General features: G+C 42.7%; 1 protein-coding gene across 1 annotated transcript in view; it reads left to right on the top strand.

The window, feature by feature from the left end:
- Positions 1-14281: 14281 nt before the first annotated feature.
- pcloa (piccolo presynaptic cytomatrix protein a) overlaps positions 14282-23727 on the top strand; it is a 64221-nt gene continuing 54775 nt past the window's right edge. The window contains exons 1-3 of the mRNA XM_026146505.2: positions 14282-14856; positions 16977-17916; positions 19533-20546. Coding sequence (XP_026002290.2) covers positions 14645-14856; positions 16977-17916; positions 19533-20546 — 2166 coding nt within the window. The 5' untranslated portion in view covers positions 14282-14644. The remainder of the gene's footprint in view (positions 14857-16976; positions 17917-19532; positions 20547-23727) is intronic.

The raw sequence follows: 23727 nt of genomic DNA, 5'->3' as shown, positions 1-23727 counted from the left end.
CACCCTTCTGACCCTGGAATGTGTTTCTCAGGTTTCTGCTCATAACACCATGTAGATTCATTCTTTCATGTGTGTATACACCTGTTTTGTTGTTGTTGTTTGTTTGTTTGTTTTCAAGTTATGCTCTAAAATTGATATTCCTAATGTCTGTTGCGTTACACTCCGCCATTCCAGAGCTGGACTTTCCTGAGGAGAGGTGACTGGCCATGCCTTTCAAGACATCACAGTAGGCTGCCAACCAAAACAGCTCATTCAGGCACTTTATTACTGATATAAGGAAAAAAGCATGGCCTTTTCTCTGATTTTGAGAGCCTATAGAAGAAGTGACTCTTGCATAATGGAACCCTTTTTACAATTGAGACAGTTGTGTGTTAGTTTGAGAAAACACAGCTGTGTCATTCTGATTAAATAATTACATTTTTGTAATTTTGGATTCTGACTGCATTTAAAGTCATGTTGGAAGTCTAGACCCACCAGCATTGGATTCATCTTCGGGGAACGTCCACACAGAAAATGAATTTCTGGAGAAGAGTCACTGTTTATTTATGCTCAACTTCATTAGGTAAACTGGCTGAACTAGGTGGTTCGCATTGCACCATCAGCCTGAACTTCTGCTACATGGCAGAAAGGATCCATGCTTTCACGTTGTTAATGCCAAATTCCGACCCTACCATCCAAATGTTGCAGCAGAAATAAAGAATCAGCAGACCATACAATATTTTTCCAATCTCCCGTTGCCCAATTTTGGCGAGCCTGTATGAATTGTAGCCTCAGCTTCCTGTTCTTAGCTGAAAAGAGTGGTGCCCAGTGTGTTTTCTGCTGCTGAAGCCCATCTTCTTCAAGGTCTGACATTCAGAAATTCTTTTCTGTATACCTTAGTAGTGGTTATTTGGGTTATTTGTTGCCTTCCTTTCAGTTGGGAGCAGTCTGGCCCTTCTCTGGATTCAGCAAGGCATTTTTTGCCCAGAGAGCTGCCTTTCAATGGATATTTTCTTTCTTTCTTTTTTCCCTCAACATTCTTTGTAAAGCCGAGAGATGATTGTGTGGAAAAAACATTCAGATCAGCAGTTGGTGAAATATTTTAATACTCTATTTGAACTTCAACAGGTAGTCTTCACCATACTGAAATGCATCGAGCTGCTGCCAGAAATTGGCATTAACATACAGTTGGACAGGTATCTCTAATGAAGTGGCCAGTAAGTGTATTTTAGACAGATGAAAGCTCTACTGGTGATGGTAAGGGAGCATAGCTAACATTTCCACAGCAGTGTATTAAACTCTGCTTATTAACTTCGCAGAAAACACTTTCCATCGGGACTATTTCTTGGAATAAAAGTTTAGCATAATAAGCTTCTGGTTTTAAAGAGTCATTACAGACATTCTGGCAAACCACAGTTGGAATATCCCTGGCACAGCACATAATGAGTTAGGTGAATTAGTTTGCAAGGTTCTGTGCATGTCGGCTCACTGGCACTGTTTACTGAGGCATCGTTACCAAAATATTGTCCCTTGTGCGTGCCCGGCTATGACAAGTGTCCAAATGTCTGCCTGTTCTGGAAAGCTGGAATGTCTTGGTGTTACATTTTTAAAGTGCAATCTGCATAGTGCTTTAATAATGAATGCGCCTTTATTGTGTTGTGATGCTGCCAAAAATCTCAGGGGCAACTTGTGCAATAGAAACTGACTGCAAGGCTCGATGCCACTTGAGATAAGTGAGATTTTTATTTCTGGAATTTGACTGAACTAGCTCTTCACTGCTAGCAAACATCTACACCCACATTTGAAGCTTTCTGGGGAGTTAACTCGAGTTTTGATGACTTGCAAAACTGACCTTTTTACTTGCCAGAGTGGATGCATTGTTGATGTTTATTATAATATCAGCAATCTTCCTGTTCTATATCCTGAAACTGCAACGCTCGTCTTTCTTTAAAAATATTGTTAATTATGTGTTTTCTAGTGATCACGTGCCATCTATAGACAGCCTTAAACTCAGACCCAAATATGCTTCTCATGAAGATCCACCAGAGGTCGCTGCTGGCCCACCACCTTATACCCTTATAACGCTATAACAGATAGATAGATAGATAGATAGATAGATAGATAGATAGATAGATAGATAGATAGATAGATAGATAGATAGATAGATAGATAGAAATAGAAATAGCTTCCATTCAAATCCAGGTGCAATGACTTCAAAGGTAACATGTGGATGTGTAAGTGCATGCATGTTGTATGTCAGCTGAAGTGATTAGACTGGTGCAAACAGTTTCCCTGCCCCTCAAGTTTTATGCACATTGTGAATTTACTGCTCCTGTTACCATGACTACTGTCCTTGAATGTCCTGTGTGTCAGTCTGAGTTCTTAAGATACTCACTTTCAGCTGTAGAAACAGGATGTCTTGACCATTATGTTTGGTGATTTTATTCCTCTTTCCTTTGCTTCAAGGGGGCTTCTCACTGTCTGAAGGGCTTTCCTCTAAACGTCTCCTATCATATCCGTGCCTCAAAGCTACATTTCTATTTGAAACCATATTATTTCTTTAGGGGGTGGTACTGATAATCCACAGTTTTTTTAAACTGTGGATTATTAAACTGTGGACTGCTTACGAAAGTGTAAGAGCAACATAATGTGTGAAAAGTTTTTGAAATGTATTACTAAAAGTCTACACACAAATGTATTATAGTAGTATCTCAGACTGTGTTTTACAGTAGGTACTGGTAGAGTCAAAACGTCCAGATTCAGATTTCTTCTAGCTAACTGTACTTTATTTAAATAAAGTACATGATATGTGCTAGTGCATTTGCAGTATATGTGTATTCACATCCAAAGCGCCTCACGACTTTTAGAAAGTAGGCTCTGCACTGCTCAGAAGCTCTGACTCATTCCTTCTTGCCCAGGAGCTAGCCCAAGGGATTGTGGGAAATAAAGTCTGTGGGCAAGGAGAGAGGAGGAGATTTAGGTCAATGGCAGGACATGATAGCGGCAAAATGCTGAGCTCACTGCTAGTCCCCTCTCTCTGCTACTTTAGTATATTTCAAAGATACAGAAGATACAGTGCAGCTTCCCCCCCCCAATATATAATTTTTCATTCTCTTTGAACTCAGTTTTACCTCAAGGGGTGCTGCTCAACTCTTACTATACCCTGGATGTAGTCCTGCATGCTTCAGCCATTAAATACAACTGTCATTTACTTGTAAAAAGCTGCAGTGAGAAGAACTGGCACACATGTGGTCAAGCAGCATCTCAAAAAAGAAGGCAAATTTCAAAAATTGCAGTTCCTGCACCGACCACTTGGGGCCGTTTCAAAAAGCAACACATGCCATGTTAAAGTGTTTAGCTATGAAGCATGAATGAACATGTATACAGTCTGGTGCAAAAGACATTTTGTTTTCTACAGCTAATTTAATTCTTCAGTACGACTGTGTGGAGGTATTTATTTTATAACTTTCCGATGTAAATGTTATTAAGGCTTAAAATGAGCTTTTTGGGGGGCATCGCTGCTTTGACTGACGGGTAGCCATTAGCTCTGTCCTTTAGCTGTCCACTAGGCTTAAACTGAGCTCATTTGAGTATTGACTTTGAATTATGAACAACTAAACCATGTTGATAGTGTCAGTACTGTTTGGAACATTTCAAGGCAACTATCAGACAAATATTTTATTACTATGTTACACTGTTGACGGGCGATCGTGGCTCAAGAGTTGGGCGTTCGCCTTGTAATCGGAAGGTTGCCGGTTCGAGCCCCGGCTTGGACAGTCTTGGTCGTTGTGTCCTTGGGCAAGACACTTCACCCGTTGCCTACTGGTGGTGGTCAGAGGGCCCGGTGGCGCCAGTGTCCGGCAGCCTCGCCTCTGTCAGTGCGCCCCAGGGTGGCTGTGGCTACAATGTAGCTTGCCATCACCAGTGTGTGAATGTGTGTGTGAATGGGTGGATGACTGGATATGTAAAGCGCTTTGGGGTCCTTAGGGACTAGTAAAGCGCTATATAAATACAGGCCATTTACCATTTACCACTGTCTGTGGGTGTATGATGCATTTTGCCACACTGAGCAAGAAGAGAGAAGAAGCGAGCAACATCAGGTGAAAGAAGAAATATGCTGGTCTCTGAGGTCATCTTCTGAGGTTTGGTTAAGGTTATCTGAGCTGCTATTGGTCTGTACACCCAAATATTTGTTCAAAGAATTAAACTCTCACATATTTTCTGCAAAAACAGGACATAATAATGTTACATTTTAGAAACATTTTAGGCTTATAGACATATTAATCATTTTGTAGCATTTCAACATTTTGTTCAATTAAGCAAATGCAGTTTCGTCAGCTTCTGGTTATGGCAGAGACATGGTGCGATGTGCCAAAGATCATCCAACAGATGTCTGTGTTTGTGTGTCCGTCTGTGTGAGAGCGATAGATAGATGTCGTTAGGCGTTAGGATGTTATGGCGAACTGTGGAAATGACAACAGAAGGTTCTCGTGCACGTTCATTAACTGTCCACTCCTGCACATGCTCGTGCATCAAAAAAAATTCTTAAAGCATAGACACACAGTCTATAATGTTCCTTAGCTGCAGTATACTTCATGCAACTGATGCATGTTGCAGTAATCTTCTTCTTCTTTTTTTTTTTTTTTGACCTGTCCCATTTGGCTCTTTTGCCATCAGAATTATTGTCTAAAGGCAAAGAAAGATGCCCAACGGATTTACTTTACCAAATCGACCAACCCAGCCTTGCCGTATTGGTCTATTTGATTCGCCTTTTATTGTTTATTTTATTTTAACCTGCTAAATACGGGACAGACTTGACTGGGGAAAAGAAAGGGGAGAAAGAAGGAGGGAAAGAAAAACAGCGGGGAAGAGGAATGGTGATAAAGGGCTAAAAAAACAAAAACCAACAAAATAAGCAGACAAAAAATACATGTTGCAGTAATCTTCAAGAGATCCCATAATTAGGAACCCTGCAGCTGAGTGGCAGCTGGAAACCATGGCAACTGGGGGAGGGATGTAATACAAAGCAGCTCTTCTTGATGATAGATGACATTTCCCATCAAGACTGAACCCTACTGTGTTCTCCAGGTGCAGCTTTCTTTTCTTGGCTACACACTGATTTAATTTACCGGATTTGGCACAGTGCTGAAAATTTTCTAAATCTTCCAAGATCTAGAAAGGTTTATGGAAAATAGATTTAAATGAATATATATTTCCCCACTGCTCAGTCTAATATGTATTTAAAGTATACTAATTGATCTGGCTCTATAATTCAAATTAAAAATTAGGAGTTCTTTAATATAAAGTCCTATGATTCTGCTCTTAACAAATAGCGGTTTTATTCCATTAAAATTCTATTCTATTAGTTTAGTATTTTACGTACAAGTTGGATAAGATTCAGGAGTTATAATAATAATAATAATGAAGCATATCTATGGTCTGTACATAGGATGGTTGTAGATTTGGGGTATGAAAAGTGAAGTGAGTGAAATCTTTAAACCTGCATTCTTTCTAATGACCAGCAAGAGGCGACTCCTCTTCTCCTTGTATGGTCTGTGATAAATCATCCTTACTTCTCCTTTGATCTGTACCCTCGGTATACACTTGCCATGTCCAGTTTCAAAATGGCAATGTGGTTTGTGAAAACACTCAGCTCGATTTTTTAACAGTGATTTTTTTTAAATCTTTTACACACAGTCAGAAACCAGACCTTTCATGTTTTTACCGTCTAATATCATCAAATCCAAAACAGTGGATTTGAGCCCACATTTCCCATCATGCATCTCAAGAATCACTAGAATTATTGCTTTATAAAATCCACATCTTTCAAAATAGTTACATCTTTTTTGTACTGTTTCTGCCCGTGGTGCTTGTTTTGTTAAGTATGTGGATTTTAGGGATTTCTTTATTTACTTATAACATGCAAATGAGTCACAATTATGTCTCTTAACCAGTGTTGGTCAAGTTACTTGAAAAAAGTAATCAGTAACTAATTACTGATTAACACCCCAAAAAAGTAATCCCGTTACTTTACTGATTACTTATTTTCAAAAGTTCATTGTCATGAGACATTCTCGCAAAAAACTCACGGTTTTAGTAACGCAGTAACGCAGCGTTCCTACAGGAAAGTAACGGTAATCTAATTACCGTTTTTGCGATAGTAATCCCTTACTTTACTCATTACTTTAAAAAGTAATCAGATTGCAGTAACGCGTTACTTGTAATGCGTTACCCATCTCTGCTCTTAACATACTCGACTTTAAAGATACCTTAATTTGGATTGAACTAAAAGCCATTCAGTCATGCATGACTTCCATATTCTTCTCAAACACCAAGTTAATTTGCCTATGAGGGTGCTGTTTGTTGGTCTCTCTTGTGGAATTATGATTTATTATTTTGATCCGTCCTCCTTATTGCGTTGGTACAGATATAAACTGATACGCACTCACCAGTTTGACCTCAGCCACGTACCACTCGCTGATTGCTTGTGATTGATGAGGTGATCAATGACCTATTCCTGACCATCGCTGGAGAGAATACTGAATCAGAGGAGATTGCAGAGTTACACTCAAGGATTGGGTAAATCTTCAAGGGCTGCCAAAGCTCTCTGGTCCAAGCAGCTTTACAAGCCAAGGAAAATACTACATGAAAAATACGGTAGCATGTAGAGAATGACCCCAAGTCCTGTGGAGTATTTTATGTAACCCCCTTCTTAGCTCCAAAATATGATGTGTTTGAATGGACATGCTCAGTTGAATTTGCCCTCACTATGACTCATCTGTGTTTAGTTTAGCTCAACACAAGGGACTTACTCCCCTGTGGCAAAATGACGATGCCACGATCTGTGACGCACTGCCCTGACAACAGGTGTGTGTTGTTAATGATTCATAAACCACGGGGGTGTGCATGACTTGATTGGCATTTAAAGCCACATTACTTTGACATTAACCCTTTCACCTCTCTTTCCAAAATGAGCACTCTACCTCCCCCTCTCCCCCAACAAAGGGCTACTCCCAGTCCTGTACCACTACTGATGAATCAGCTCATTAGATCCTGGAGTAGCATTAGTTAAGATGTCAACTTCTGTCAATTCACTGCAATGAATAAAAGAGGAATGTGGAGTGAGAGTGGGAGAAGGGCACAACACAAATCCATTATAGCCGTGAGTCGTGCTTTAGGAGAGTGCTCTCAAACCAAATATTTACCCTGAGAAAATGAAATATGGAAGGAAATGTAAGATTGATATCTATTATCTGACTCACGGAGATATTTTTGATGAAGTAACAGCGATTAGAATTGCAAATACATAGTACATATTTTGATGCGCAGCAGCGCAGATGAGTTGCTGATGTAAAGAGTGACGTGATCATTTTCAAATTGAAGAATAGTTTGGGGCGGTGCTGTGGTGGCAATCTTGATCTAGATCCTGGATTTGGTTCCAGTCTGAGCCTTTTCTGTGTGCGGTTTATGTGGGTTGTTTCCAGGAATTCCAGCTTCCTCTCACAGTCCAAACATGTGCACGTGATTTGGTATTGAAAATGTATTTAAATTTATAAATCCAGCAACATGCAATGATTAGCTAAACTTTCAGATTCTTTGACTTTATGTGGGTCCTTTATTTTTTTCAATCTTTTCTATTTAAAAGCTGTTGGTAGTTGAATTTTGTTAGTTTGGGAGACTTTTGGCTGTTTCCCATATGATTCTAGTTGTCTCCTGTGCAAGGATAGCATGCTTCCATGTCATGGCACAGGAGAGAAGAACAATAAGGGAGGAATAAGGCTAAAGCAGCAAATGCACCAGGAATCACAACGAATAATTAAATAAACAAAACTTAAAAGTCCAATAAAACTCAACCCATGACCATGACAGCCATGACCAGCCTCATCATCTCCACGCTCCTCTTGTCCATGACTCTTAAATTCATCCCAGTGTACCATCTTGAAGGGTATCTCGAATCCTAAAATGCATGTGGCGAAAAGAAGAGCAATGAGATCGGACGCCTGCTGGAGGAGATGTGAGAAGGATGCACAGGTATATCCTTAACATTAGTCTTTTGGATCCGTGAAGTATAAAAGAGGTATGACACAGAAGAGGAATAAAATAAATAAATACATTTTTTAAAAAAACATGGTGGAAACAGGACAAATAAATGTTCTTTTTCTATTCGTGAGTTATATTAGCTGTAAAGATAATCAGCTCTGCGTGAATTTCAAAGCCCTTCACTGTTTGTGGCTGTTTGTATGACTTTAATAGATTCTTGTCTCACTAGACCTCGTTGTGAGTTCAATTAAAAGTAAAGAAGTTGTCACGAACACTGTCATGCTCAGAGATCATAAAATATAGCAGCAGGCTTTGCGACTGTGCCATACGCCATAATTAATTGACATCACTTTAAAATGACAGCTCTGAAGCAGGGATGTCTCATTTGCTTAAATGCCTGTTGAGGCGACTCCCCCCTCCCCATATCTCTTCTATGACTTCTCAGGAAACAGAAAGAAATTCTAAGAAGCCTTTTTAAGGTAATAATCTATTTATTTACATTAAAATTAATGCTAAATCACAGGAGCTCACCGCTGTTTTAAAAACCCAGTTTTTAGGCAGTTTCCCCCCTGAAAGATCCTTGCGCTGTGTTTTCACTCGACTGCAGCTTCTGTGGAATGCGCTGCAGAAAGTTTCTCTTAATTAGCACGGGCTGCCGCCTCCATTGAGCAGACTTCGCAATGACTGGTATGCTCACAGGAATTCAAACTTCCGAGGAACACAACATCAGAGTGCTGTCACGCTGACTGATCACTGGGAACAAGTGCCTCTCACCAGCTGAGCCTAAAGAGGAAACTGTGGCTACTTGTGCTATAATTACCCGCTTTCCCTGCAGTTTTTCCATATCCAGACCCCGCTGTAACCACTTCACCTTTATTTAGCAAGAAGTGTACGCTGCTGTTACATCAGTCAGCTACTGGAAAATTGGCTTGGAGATTGGCTCCCAGACAATGACCTGCAAATCCTATTAACAGTTCTGTTACCAGTTAAAGTCTCCTTCCCACGCCCTTCACCCTAGCACCATAACAACCTCCGGGAAGCAAATCCGACACACATCGATTTTAGATTTTTTTTTTCCTGCAATTTTTTTAAAACTGGAAGCCTGAAGTCTTTTGAGCTGACCACTGTGATACTGCAGCGAGTCTGTGATCCTTTTGTATATCGAGGAGAAGATGCAGATGAGGACAGGTGTTGTGAGACTCCATCTCCTCCTCCGTGCAGTTGAAACAAAGAAAAAGTCTTATTTGGTTTTCATCATATTTCAAGCCACATTTCATACATGATTTCAGGCTTTTCAACAGTTCATCGCTCATATATACGTCGACATTCTCAGCTCTTTGTGTTTGTGCTGCTGTGTGTTTGTATGAAACAAAGGGATTTATATAACTTGTGTTGAGTCTCTGAATCTGACGCCTTTGTGTGTCTTCAGGGAGCGAGGAACACTATTCACAGAGAATTTAGCTCCAAGGAAACGGCCTCAGCAATACTCTGAGAAAGAAGAGCGTCCTATTTCTTAAATACCATAGAGTAATCCTATGTTTTCTGTAATGCTGCTATCATGTCATCCACTGCTACCCACTCCCCTTGTTTGTGTTAACTGGGTTCAACAGATGGTGGTGTCGAGGCCTCTCGGTGCAGTTTTGGAGGCCAAAGAAATGAGGGGAAAAATGAAGTCTGGCAAGAGATGAATAATTGATGATGGATCCTTTTTTTTCTTGCTTGTTTGTTTTGTTTTTGTTTGGGTGTTTTTTTTTCCCCCACTGGGCTAACTTGACCCTCAAGTTTGGCACCAAGCCACAGCAGAGATGTGCTCAGATGAAGTCTGTGTACAAGAAAACAGCTTACAGTGCAGAGCAGTGTCTGATTGGCCTATCTTTCAGAGGGAAAGCGGATTAGAGTGGCCGCTTATGTCTGCCCATGAGTGTGTCTTTGTCTGTTAGTGTGTGTGTGTGTTGGCAGCAGGTGCACTCAAGCACACCTACCACGCGCTCCCGCTCCTGTGCATAAGGTTAGTAAGATTGAGAAACGAAAGGAAGGGAAGGCGCCTCTGTGACTTTAAAAATATTTTTAGTCCATCGTGCCTCAGTGGTCAGGAAAAAATTGGCACTGAAGGCGGAATTAGGCTTGTGCCAGGACGCTAATAAGGTTAAGGAAAGCTCAGTCCTAATGTACCAGAAATTAAACGTCACTTGCAAGTACACCGTCACCTGGGAGCTGCTTCACCTCATCGCACACAGACTTTGGAGAGAGAAGGCGGCGCATATTTGTGCACGGTAACACAGGTATGTAGCTCTTGCTTGCTCTTCTTAGAATAAGGACAGCAATTTGGAGGAAGTTGGGAAATTTCTAGCAGGTTTTTTTTTAATTTCAGACAAGAATATAAGAAAGGAAAAACAGGTGTTGCACTGTATTCACAAAGGAATAAATCTACAAGGCCGTGTTTGGGCGTATTTGGTTCATTTTCTGACAGTGTAAGCCTATTCTTGTGCTTTGGAAGTTGTAGTTTAAACTTGAGTTTTGCAGTGGTGTGCAAGAGCGAAATACATATATATGTACATATCGCATTTGTTAGCTTCTTTGCTTCATACCCCAGCTGACTATTCAAATTTAATGAACACAGCCCAGTGTGTGTTATCTGGTTACCAGACTCAAGTTACACTTATGAGGCTACACAGCACGAACAAACATACCTCTCGGAGTGTCCAGAAGAGCACCTGATTCAGTGTTGAAGAGTACCTAAAGTACTACTAAAGTTTAGTTTTATTGTACTTTTAAGCTACACTTTAAGGAACTTCTACTCTAATACAGAAGGAAGTATTGTACATTTCTAGTCCAGAAAGCTGTGGTTGCATTTTTGATTTAAGGTACTTCATAAAACATAAAAAAAACAAAAACAAATATATGTCTCCTTAAAGGCTAAATCAATGCTTTAGTGTATGTTTGCCTCGTGAGTGTGAACATGTCCAGTGAAGTGGTGTATTGAAATTACTTTTCATGGTCCTGGGAGTGTTGGATTTCTACTTGTAATGCAGCGCTTTCAGATTGTTTTGTATTGATTCATTCTCTTAATTAACAAGATGATCTGAATACTCATTTCACTCCTCTGCAGTTTTGCTTTTTATAACAGAAGCATGCCTAAAGGGCCCTGGTAGCACTGTACTAATAAGTGTATGTGTACACTGTATGCAGGTGTGTATGTGTCTGTATAAATTGCTGGGTTTGCACATGCCTCAGAGAGTGCTTGTCCCTAGGCCTGTGTTTGATGTTGCGCCTGTACGCTGGTTTGTGTTTGTGTGTGTGACTGTCTGCCCGTCCGTCTGTCTGGGTGAATGCTTTTGCTTTGCATCACTGAATACTTCAGTCAGTGTGTTTATGTGACTATGTGGATGAGACATACACACACACACACACGCCAGAGACGGAGGCGCATGTATGGACTGCTTCCGCCTCACAGCGTAGAGACAATCAGGGCATGCTTCGGCAGTCAGTGGAAAGAAGGGGAGGAACCGAGCAATCGCTACACCACCATCATTTATCACCGAAGACAGACACCGAAACTCACCTCTGCCTACATGTACACATTCGTTTAGGTGAGGAGGAGGGTGAGGAGGAGGAGAGGAAGCAGGAAGAAAGCAGAAAGAGGGAGACAACTATAAAAATATCCACATCTGTGAAAGCCAAAGAGGTGAAGTTAGGGTGAAGAAAGCATGTTTTTGCAGAAAGAGGTACTAAAGGCTAAGAGAAAAAGCAAAGCATTACAGGAAACAGTGAAAGTGATGGAGTAAAGCGTGGATTTGAATGCTGTAGCCAAACCAATTATGGTTAACATTTTCCTACTCTAAAATATAAGAAACAAAGAATGTGACATTTGGCCTTTTTTCCCTTCTTCTGCAACTAAATGAGATGCCTAACACACATCTTCACTTAAATGTGAAGCTACAACCAGGAGACGGTTAGCTTGGGTGTCAATAAAAACTGGAAACTGGAGGGGGGGGGGGGGGGGGGGCAGGCTATTATAGCTCACCTGGTTGTGTGGGGGAGCCATCTTTACTATCTTGCCAAAAAATAATAGCTAAACACACACCCCAAAAATAACCCTACACACTCATTGTTTTAAGAATAAGAATAACTTTATTTATCCCGAGGGAAATTCTTTTGTCACGTACATGCTCAAAGCAGCAGAAGAGACAGAGGAACAGATGAATAAGATATACAATATATACAATAAGAATAGTAGTATACAGTAATATACAGTAGGATAGTGCAAGACATAGTATCAAATAACTCTAACGAAGTAATATATATAACTATATCCTGGAGAATAAATAACTATCAGTGCAGGCGATTCTAGAAAGTGACATAGTATTGTGCAATAGAATAAAGGGAGTAGCAGCGTATTATGGGGGGATGAAACAAATATTCAATAAGGTACTGTTGGGTACTGTTGGTGCTGTTTCTTTAATCAGCACTGAAAAAACACATTGTACAAATCATGTGCTGGACTGTTTCTTGACCTATGTTTTGAGTAACTTTCTGGAATCCTTGCTGGTTTTTAACTCTGATGAAATAACTTTTTGTCTCCATAATTTGTGTACATGTTAATATAAAAAAAACGCTAATTAAAAACTCTAAATTTGAGAGGGTGGGGGGGCTGTTTGCCCCAAATTTTGGTCTTAGACACAAGAGTGATCATCTGATCTAAAATGTCATCTATACCAAACTTTAATTAAATAATCTCTCTGAATAGATTGTATGGCAGATTTTTATCAAATATTTTTATCTAATTATTTCTATTCCAACATATTTATAGCAAAAAATCAAAAGACTGTACTCTCGTGTGTAGGCTTATGGCTTTCAATGCCTAAAAACAAAGATATCTGAAGGACAAACAAATATCATCCCACTTGCAGGGGCTGTCATGACATGTAAACAGTGGTAAAATGATGATTTGTAGTGCCACATGCTCTTATTCCTATCAATTCTATTATTAATAGAACAGGAAGAAATAGACACAAGCACTAAAGCTCTGGTCTTTGTTGTTTCTACCGCACTGTCTAGTTACCCAGTTTTTCCCTTTACCAAGCTAGTCCAGGTACTAAGGGCTTTGAACTGGGTAAAGTGAGGACACATTTCCCCCCTCAGAGCTCCACATGCAAAACAGCAAATGAGCACTTGCTGTCATATCGTGACATATCTCCTTGATGTACAGCGGAGACGACATATTTTAATATCCTACTTGCCAAATCTTGTGGCCTGCTGTGCATGTTCTCAAGACAATAGAGCTAAATACACTGTAGGTTTAATTTGCAACATGTGGGCAGGTTTAATGTAATTCTGTTTACAGCTTTGGACTGTTGTGTGTGTGTTGCTGTGGTGGTGTTATGGTGTAAAGATGCAACATACTGCTGCCTCTGCGTTGTCTTTTCATTACCCTCCTTTTATATTACGCTCATTTGATCCTGTGCTGTGTTCTTCATGATAACAACAGCAATTAAATCTTCACAAGGAGAGAGGAGATAAAGAATTCATTGCAACTTATCTGGCTTCAGTCAGTGAAACCTGATTTTCCCAGCCAGCCTTCAAATGCACATTATCATATCTGACAATATAATGTATTTTGGATTTTTTTTAAAAACTGAGAAAGAGAGGTGTACAGCTGCCAACTGAGAAGGCATATGAATTACTCTTCTTGTTAGGAGTCATCTGTGGACTACTGCAGATGTCCGTTACATACTTTGTGATTGTTTTCCTCCTTATATTAGATCTATATAATTTAACTATAACTGAATGGTTAGTCCAGGTGTGGGCATTATACAGCAACATCAACAAACACTTCCAAGGAGCTCCAAATGCGTTCAGCTGTCTGATCTGTTTTACCTGCTTTAACTTGTGAGAAGCTGAACATACGACTCAAAATGAAGGCATCAGTGAACCCGCCTGTTCCATACATTATGACGAATAGGTCTCCTTTAAATCCATATTTTCCCCCGCTGGTGTCTTCGGATCACCTGTCAGAGGAGGAACATGCGCGGTGGGCATCAGAGCTGAGAGGCTGGTGGAAAACCTGCGTGAAAACGTCAAGTATCACAAAGCGGAAGTCGAATTCCGCTTCACTATAAAGGCATCCAAATGTCATAATTGAAGATGAAACGTTTAAGGATCAATTGGTTTCTTTTTTTCTTTCATTTTCATTTACGAGCCTTACTAATCCGTTTTTAACCTTCACTAGTCCAAATACGTCGTTGTGTGCTCAGTGTACGTTTTAAATGCTCAGTAAAAAACGCTTTCCTTTCCTCTTCATTTTGATTTTATTTTGTAAGACTGTACCGGAAACCAGCTTTTGTGGCTGTGAGCGGTTGTAAAAACGGAGACCCCTTTTACGGAAAACTGTGGTTAACTGTGCTGTAGCTACAGCTGCAGAGATGCGAGGGACAGAAAAACGTCGAGAAAGGAAACAGAGGGCAACACCGAAGCTGAACGTAAAGTAACCGCCGTCACAAATCATCTGAGATGTTTCGAGAAACCGAGGAGCAGCATCTTCGCAGCGCTTTCTCCCGCTGGAGATAAAAAACCGAGAAGAGGATCGCGCATTGATCCGAGAACAGGGGGACGGGAGGGGCCGATCATGGGGAACGAAGCGAGCCTTGAAGGAGGCGAGGGGCCGCCGTCTGGGCTACCCGAGGGGCTGGCACCTGACGGGAAGGGGGGCTTTTACCGGGTCTCAGACGGGACACCGGTCAACCTGAGTGAACTCAGCGAGGAGCAGAGGCGGCAGCTCTCCGCGGCGATGTCAAGGGCGCAAGGCAGGCAGCCCGGAGGCGCGGCGGCTGGACGAAGGCAGGGAATTTAAACCGCATTTATGATGCACTTCAAATACCCACACTAACCAGGCCATTTTATACGACACGGAGAGAGGATGGGCACGAGTGGATGTGTTGTGGTTGTGTGAAGCATCGTTTGGGAATCTCTGAGATGCTCTAAAGGAGGCAGAGAGCCCGATCACGCCCATTAAAAAAAAAAAAAAAAATCATGTCAACCGCTCCAGAAATGATTCCCTTCTTAGAGCTCGCTCTTATGGATAATCACCGAGATCTGATGATCTGCATGGCTGAGAGTGATGTCTCTGTTGGCAATTAAGTCGTACAGCCATTCGCGCTTCTAACGCAGACATGCAAGTCTCATTTTAACCCAGCAAACGATTTGAGTGTATGTGTGTGTGTTCCGTATTAAGAAATATACAGTATTGGTCACTGTTTATGTGTGGTATGTGCGTAAGAGACACACCTCCAGTATTTATGCGAAATTTTCGAAATGCCTGCTGGGTAAGAAAATCTGTCGTGCCCAGTGTGTTTTTCTCCGATCGAACGATGCCTTAACACCCAGCTAAAAACAAACCCGACACCGTCAGCCGTGAATGCGCGCCCCGGTGTCGCCACTTAAACGTTTCCCCCTGAATTTCACCGAATTGGATTTTAACCGATGGTGTCGTGGAGGAGGAGTTGGGGGGGGGGGGGATGCTTGGTTGTGAAACTGGGGTGTAGAGACCTGCCGACGAAAACAATATGTAGATTTGGGTTTTACGTCATGTTTATCACGGTGAAAGGTTTGTGAATAAGTGTGGGATAAAATGCCAAGATTTGCCTTACTAATTGGCTCCAGCGGGAGGGGGGGGGGGGGTATTTATATCTGAGCAGAGGCTGAGAGTGGGGGGAGGGGGCACGTCAATATTAATATGACTATAAATAGAACAGTACAGGCGTTAATGTCATCACTCATATATGTCTTCGCAGCTGAACGTTTAACTAAGTCGGGTTTCATCCTCTGTTGTGGACACATCTGCCCTGGAATGAGGCTGATCGCTGTCCGTGGTCCTGAAATCCGCGATCCAGCGGGCTGGCTCACAGCAAGCATTGCGCCGCCACTACTTTTCACTGTTTGCTCTGCTCTTAAAGTACCCCCACATAGCCTGTGCTCACTATAAAATAATCACATGTATTCATTACTGCATTAAACTTTATTGCCTGAGGATGTAATTTAATAATGGCCAAAGCCTCAGAGACTTTAAAACAGCAGAACCAATATATCTCGGCTGTATGTTGCATACACACACGGTGATACAATAACAAACAGTATCCAGTCGGTCCATTAGCACATTGATGCATTTCTCTAAATATCCTGCAGTCCTTTGGCTAGGCTTGTGCTTACTGCATGTTGCCTCTCAGTCTGAGCTAACAAACGCGTCTCAGCTTACCCCTGTGGAGCCAAGCGTCTCCCCTCTCTATCTCAACAATCTACACTCCCATGTCATTCAACGGTATTCACTTTCCTGTCAGCTTTACCCCAGGGCTACTCACTACACATTTTGTGCTCACTGATGTGTTGAATAGGCCTGAGAGCTACGGGCTTAGCTCGTGTTATTAGCAGAGGGATGCTACAGGTTTTGTTGTTGAAAGGATTAATAGCATAGCATGCAAACAGTCCAAGAAAAAAAGGAGATGATAAATGTTCCTATCCTCTGTAATTCACAATATTATTGGAAAAAGGAAGCTTTATTAAGCATTAATGTACGCGTAACTAAGACAAAAGGCTCAGGTAGATGTTAAAGCGTGTGATGCTGATGCGATTGGGTTTTTTTTAGCGTTTGTTCAGAAAATGTGTTGGAGTGTCAAAGTGAATATGAATGATTCAAGCAGAAACAATAACACAAATGAGTTGTTTTTCAGGGACATTGCACATTTATCTGAAGCTCTATAAATGTGTTAATTTCAGCCAAAAGAAAATTTTCAACTGTCGCCAGATGTTGGTTTGTTCTCTAAAAATACAAAGATTAATGGATGAAGGTGGAGTTGAAGTGGATTTTGGAACTATCCAGATATTAAAGTCTTCGTTTCCAGTTAGGTGTTATTATCTATCTGTCTAACAGATAAACCTATCTTTGTCTGTTTTCTTTCTTCCAGACCATCAGAATCTGACGCACAGCAGCGTTCCCAGCAGGTAGGAGCCTCCAGGGGCCCAACAGGTCTTAGCAAAAGCCGAACTGTTGACGCCTTCAACCAGGGTCCACTCGGAAAGCCCACACCAGGCCGCAGCCCTTCATCTCTCAGCCTTTTTGAATCAAGATTCCGGCAGGAGCCAAAAGACCCTGAGACCAAGTCATCTGGCATGTTTGGCTCCAGTTTTCTCAGCGGGGCCAACCCCCTCAGCGCTGTATCTTCTATGACTTCGTCTGTCTCCTCCTCCATATCCTCCATGGGTGATACCGTCAACATTCCCAAATTTGGACTGTTTGGGGATGAAGAGGAGGAAGGCTTGCCTGCAGCTTCTGAGTCCAAGCAGGGAGGGAAGCCACAAGGGAAAGGCCCACAGCAAGGGCCAGGTCCGAAGGGACCACAGCAGGGAGGACCCCAGAAACAGAGTCAGGGCCCTCCTGGACAGGGAGCAAAGCCAGGACAAGGACCCCCTGGTCAAGGACCCAGACAAGTTCAGGGACCACCAGGCCAAGGGCCAAAAGCAGGCCAACGTCCTCCTGGCCAAGCACCACCAGGGCATCAGGCCCCCAGACCAGGTCAGGGACCACCGGGTCAAGGAACCAAACAGGGAGCCCCTCTCCAACAAAAAGGTGGTCTGCCACCACAGCAACAACAACAACAAGGACCTGGGAAACCTGGACCCAAACAGCAAGTGCCACAAGGGCCTGGTGCACATCCTGAAGCCCCAGGAAAGACTGCTGGGCCCCCTATTAAGCAGGGAACTGGAAAGCCTGCAGCTGGGATCTGCCCACTATGTAAAACCACCCAGCTGAACGTTGGATCTAAGGATCCACCTAATTACAATAACTGCACTGAGTGTAAGAACCAGGTCTGCAGCCTGTGTGGATTCAGCCCCCCAGACTCAGCGGTAAGACACGACTGTTCATTGATTTTCTTTTTTTATTAATTTTTTTTCCTCGAACCCCTTTCTTGTCATGAAGACTTTAAAAGCGTTATCACACCTTGTATAACATCCCAAATGATTCATTTCATGTCAGCACCCACAGATCTGTGCTTTCCAGACATCTAAAGGTAAAAAAAACATGTATAATTCCTATGTTAGTATACTGGCATTTAACTAATATTACACAATCTAGTTTATGTTATGATGACAGTGTGTGGAAAAGGCCAAGTATCATTCGATTTTATGTCAGTGAAACATCAGTTTTTCTGGTGTTTTTATATATAATCTGCCAGTAGGAAGACTTCTTGGCTCTGCATTTAAATCACCATAAAATGACTAGTCAAACCGATTTGTAAACAATGGAAGTTAGCGTCCTCATCCTAAATAGACCAACAAAGAAAAAATGATTGCAGCATAAAAAAGAAGTCAAGATAACTAGCCAAGGTGCACATCTTTGCGCTGAAGCTGAATTCAGCGCTCGCCTGTTAACAGCATATCGCTGTTCCGTGAGCCTGGCAGAAGGAGCGCATTTAATAAGAGTTGCAGACGATTTGAGGAACAGAGGGACCATATGGACCCAGGGAATGTTGATCAAGGTGACTCATGTCATGGCCACAGGAAGATACTGTGCCAGCCGTGAGGACACTCAGTCACACATGGACTGTAAACGCTAGTAGGCCATGATTATAGCAGAGCAGAATGGCTGGTTCCGTCTGCTCGAGTTTCTTCTTGGGATCGGCTGATATGCGTAATAACACTGGGGATAGTTCAGAAGGCACATTTTTAAAACAAGAGGCTTTGATTTTTGGGTGCATGTTTAGACAGACACTAGGCCTTTAAAATATCCCCAAATATGCAAAGGGGGAAGTCCACCAAGGGTGTATACAACTCTTAGAGCGTGCTTCTATCGCTGCAAGTGGCAGCTGATACAATAATATATCAGCACCTACGTTTATTACTCTTATCTGCAACAGACTCTACACAGCTTTGCCATTTATACTTGGGTTGTTCTTCGAAAGCCAGCGTATTTGCATATGTTGGACGGATTGATCTGTTTACATTTACGCAATAAATAGGCGACCATTACACACAAAAATACGCACACTGCTCTACGCTACAAATACAAATACACATTCTTCTAGATAGCGATCAGCCTGTCAGCACTGACCCTTTTGAACACTGTACTTTGCACACAGTGGAAACCAAGGAGATAGCCAAACACTGAACAAAGAGCTCTCTGCTGTAAACCCAGCTTTTTTAAGAACAGGTGTTGATAACTCCTGTATGGTGTAAACAAAGGCAACAAAAGACAGCCAGTTATCATCAACATATAGACCACCTGTAATAAAGCTACTATAACCTGGCATTGATGCATGAATAGTATTTGCTTTTTTTGACTGATTAGTATTTGTGTAAATGTTGTTGATGAAAAAACAGGAATTAGCATCATTTGAGATGCAAATTATTTGGTTGTGTCTTTTATTTGCGATTAAAGTTAGTTATTGGGCATATACTGTACTTACACTTGTCACTGGTGCATCTAACTAATGCTTTGTTTGTATCTTTTCTTTCATGCACAGGGTAAAGAGTGGCTGTGTCTGAACTGTCAGATGCAGCGAGCCATGGGAGGAATGGATCCCCCTGGTGTGACGAAGCCCAAGCAAGGCTCCGCCCCACCCTCTCCTCAGAGACAGGCATCGGGAAAACCTGGAAAGCTCCTGATAAAACAGCAAAGCACCTCCGACCAAGGGTTAACACCACCAACCACACCAAGGCAGAAATCCCCAGGTCCTACCTCTCCAGGACCACTTTCACCAGGCTCCTCAGTCGCGGGATCCCCCAAAATCGACCCCAAGACAGGTCGCCCCATTATTCAGAAGTCCAGTCCTCAGCAGTCCCCAGCTAAACCCAAGCAGGAATCAAGCTTCTTTGGAGGGTTGGGAGGTATCAGTTTAGGGGGGCTCACAGATGCAGCTAAGCCACCAGCAGCTGCTTCACACGCTGCTGAGTCAGTCACGGGAAAACTGTTTAGTGGGTTTGGTGGGTTGATGGAGTCGTCGAAGCCTCAGGCCCAGGCTGCTCCAAAACAGGAGGAATCTGTTGCTGGGAAGTTGTTTGGAGGTTTTGGAGGCTTGACAGAGTCCACTAAACCTCCTGCAGCCACATCTCAAATGTTTAGCTTTGGATCATCCCTCTTGAGCTCAGCCACCAGTCTTGTCACGGGAGAGGAAGATAAAGCAAAGGGTTCACCTCCTGGGTCACCACCTGACTCCCCTGCAGACTCTGGTCCCGGTTCACCACCTGACTCCCCCCTCTCTGGCCCTGGCTCTCCCCCTGATTCAGACTCTGCTCCTGAAACACCGCCCCCTAAGACCAAGAAACCCCCCAGAACCATTTCTGTGGAGCGGGAAGAGAAAGCCCCGGAAACCAAACCCGTGCCCACTTCAGCTCCAGCGACGAAGGAAAACTGCCCTCTGTGTAATGTGGAGCTAAACGTTGGCTCGACAGACACGCCCAACTACAGCCTCTGCACCGAGTGCAAGAAGACAGTGTGCAATCTGTGTGGATTCAATCCTACTCCTCACTTAGGAGAGGTAAGAAACCCTTATCATTGTTGCTGTTTTCTTACGCCCCTACAGCTTCCTGCGCTCTCAGCACCGTGCACCTACTGCTAATTTATGCATTCTGGTGTATATAAATAGAACACAAACATCCTCTAGATGTTTCGTTGAAATAGGTCACAGTAGAAATACAATTAGGACTATTCAGTTGAACGTTTTCCCCACTAGCATCTCGCAAAAATACCCTTTATTTCTTCTTTTAAGTCTATTAGTTTGACTCAGATAGACAGTGTAATGGCATCTGCACATATTTGACTGCTGAATTAATGGATGTGGTCAATTATGCAGCGTTTAAAAAAATCTGTAAGCCTCATTACTGTCAAGCTTTCTTTAGCTGAGAGCGCGGCCAGACACGTGAAGATAAATAGCTTTTTTGGAGGACTCATCATCAAAGAGCACTTGACTGAACACTGTGTGTCTGTATATGTGTGTATTTGGCTGTGTGCGCTTGTGTGGTCATGTGTAGCGAATGCACGCTTTCCTTTATATAGAGCAGTCTTTAATTGTGAAACTGGATACATGCGACTTGGTAAATCTGTAAATGCCAATGCTTATTTGTCTGCTTTTCTGCATGTGAAAGCATCTCCAACCAGTCACTTCCAGCCTGGTTATCTATCAAGGTGCGGGGACAGGTTTGCTGGTGTTTTCCATGTGTTGTTCCATGTGGAAGCAGCACTGTGAGACCGTGCTTTGAGTTCCACACAGCAGATGGTACTCTGTGGTGTTGAATCAGTATATAATGGGAACAGAGGCCAAAAAGTGCTTTTGGTTGAGCAGTTTCCCAGCATGCAGGCAAAGCATAGTCACATATGCTGCACCCACGTGAACATGTGAATTGTCCCAATTTTGTTTATAGCGTATCTGAGTCACATCTCACAATTAGATCAAACATCCATTGAGAACTAAAGTATAACATAACTAAAGCTAGTGGTCACTTGGGATGGCTAATATCCTCTTGACATGGTCATGCCACTCAGAGCGCAAACACGTGTTTGCCAGGCCGAAGCCGTATCCTGGTTTCACGTGATAACTGCTTTGTTAGGTCAAGGTTTGGTAATCTGCTGTGTATTTCTGGCTCTAAGCTGAGAATGAGCTTGTGAACGCTGCCAGTTCAGAGGCAGTTTGACATTATGAAAAATATCCTTATTCCCATTTTCCCATTCCGCTTTCATATATGTCTGTTAAAGAAAATGCTACAGCCAGCAATCCCAGGAGTCTCCTGGAGTTTGGCACACAAACAACCTTTAAACAGGGAGTTTCTGTGTTTACACTCAAGTTTTTGCACCCACCCCTCACTCCCATGTCTGGCAGTCCAGTGACGAGAGTCCACAAGCAGGTCACGGTCACATCTACACTCCCCTTTTATATATGACCACTATTAGTTTACAGTGGTGACAGGACTATTAAAGTTTTTGTACTGTTGTCGTCTTCTGAAGCTCGGATTTTTTTTAATTGCACATGCTTGCTGGGAGACTGAGGAGCTGAATCACTTAATTGAGGCCAAGCATGGAGGGGGAAATGTAATTACAAAGGCGAGATGGGCATTCAAGCCACTGATGCTCTAATTGGACATAGATTAGTCCTCTTAACATCCTCTTTTCTTGAAGCCTGACTCCGTTTTGTTTTTAGGACAGGCGTAGCTAGAAATTCTTACGGGAAGGGATGACTATTTCTTTCTCTTGCAGGGCTGAATAAGACACATACGTTGAATAAAAATGAAAGGTTCTGACTGAAGTTGTGACCAAGCTTTTGAAGGTTTGGCATAAAAGACACGCACACACACATACACACACACGGCACCTAGGTTGAGTCATCTGCCCCCTACGTAGTACGCCTCACTTGTGTGTCATTCGCTGCCATAATGTCGGCTGTCAGCGAGGGTTTAGTTGCTGACGTGAGTGGTGCAGAGTGTGTGGTGAGTGTGTGTACGTGTGTGTGGGAGGGGACAGTTTGTTTAATTTGTGAGAATGTCGAGCTATTGACATTTGGCTGAGTAGGCTCAGGTGAGCCTTCACACTTCAGGAGAGTTGCTTCTTTTAGTGTGTTTTTGTTCTCACGGTGTGCATGTGCAAGGATTAGAAATAAGGCATTTCAGGGTCTGTTTGCTAAAAATGTGTCATTTTGTTGAAATATTGAAGGGTGAGCGTCCATCTGACTGTAATGTGTCAGCATGTGTAGCCATAATCTCTGTGTCCTGAAAGGATTTAAAGGGCAACAGGAAGTCTGCCATTTCTGTTGAGGCGTGAGCCCCGACTCAGGTGTTTCTGCTTAATCCCATCAATATGAGTTGTGAAAATAGCCACCCTGGAAGGAAAGGCACTCACCTTAATGTGTTTTCTCTGTTGCTTGCTTTCTTTCAAACGCAGCTCCCTTCCTTGCATTTTTGTCCTATTTTCTCTGTCTTTTTTGTATTTCCCACTCTTTTGTATTTTTGGTCTTATCCTTATAAGACAAAGAACGACTTTCCTAATACCTGCATTTTTAAAGACAGTGTATTCTCTATGAGAACCCTCCCTGAACAGTGCTATCCCCCTGCTTTTACCAATGGGGCCCCCTTTGAAGTAGGGAAAGTAGACAAAATGGCGCCGGTGAGGTCGGCTGCCGTGCTGGATGCTCTGCCCTAACTTCTCCACTTTTTCGTCACTTTTTGCTATATCTGCATGGGCATCATGCAAAAGACACAAATCCGCTACAGTAGAGACACTTTGGTTTCTATTGGTCTGCAGTACACGAACATTTCACCATGTTTAACTCCGGACCCAACCTGGCCAAAGGAGATCCTGAGAGAGAACAAAGGACGCGACCCTAAGCGACGGCCTCGAGGTAAAAGAGCCGGCATCAGGAACAGGCTACGGGCTCACGCACACCGCGCACCCATGCCCAGTATCCTGCTAGCCAATGTTCAATCCATCGAGAACAAGCTTGATGACCTCAGAGCCAGAATCAAGTTCCAGAGAGACATTCGGGACTGCAACCTCCTCTGCTTCACCGAGACTTGGCTGAACCCAGCGATACCAGACCACGCCGTGCAGCCGACGGGGCTCTTTTCGGTTTACCGCATGGATAGGACAATGGAGTCGGGGAAGAAAAGAGGTGGTGGAGTGTGTTTGATGGTGAACAACAGATGGTGCGACAGCACAAACATCTCCCCACT

Source organism: Astatotilapia calliptera, chromosome 17 (assembly GCF_964374335.1).
Source record: "Astatotilapia calliptera chromosome 17, fAstCal68.1, whole genome shotgun sequence".
Lineage (NCBI taxonomy): Eukaryota > Metazoa > Chordata > Actinopteri > Cichliformes > Cichlidae > Astatotilapia > Astatotilapia calliptera.
The sequence above is the reverse complement of the archived record's forward strand: the minus strand, read 5'-3'. Positions and strand labels throughout refer to the sequence as shown.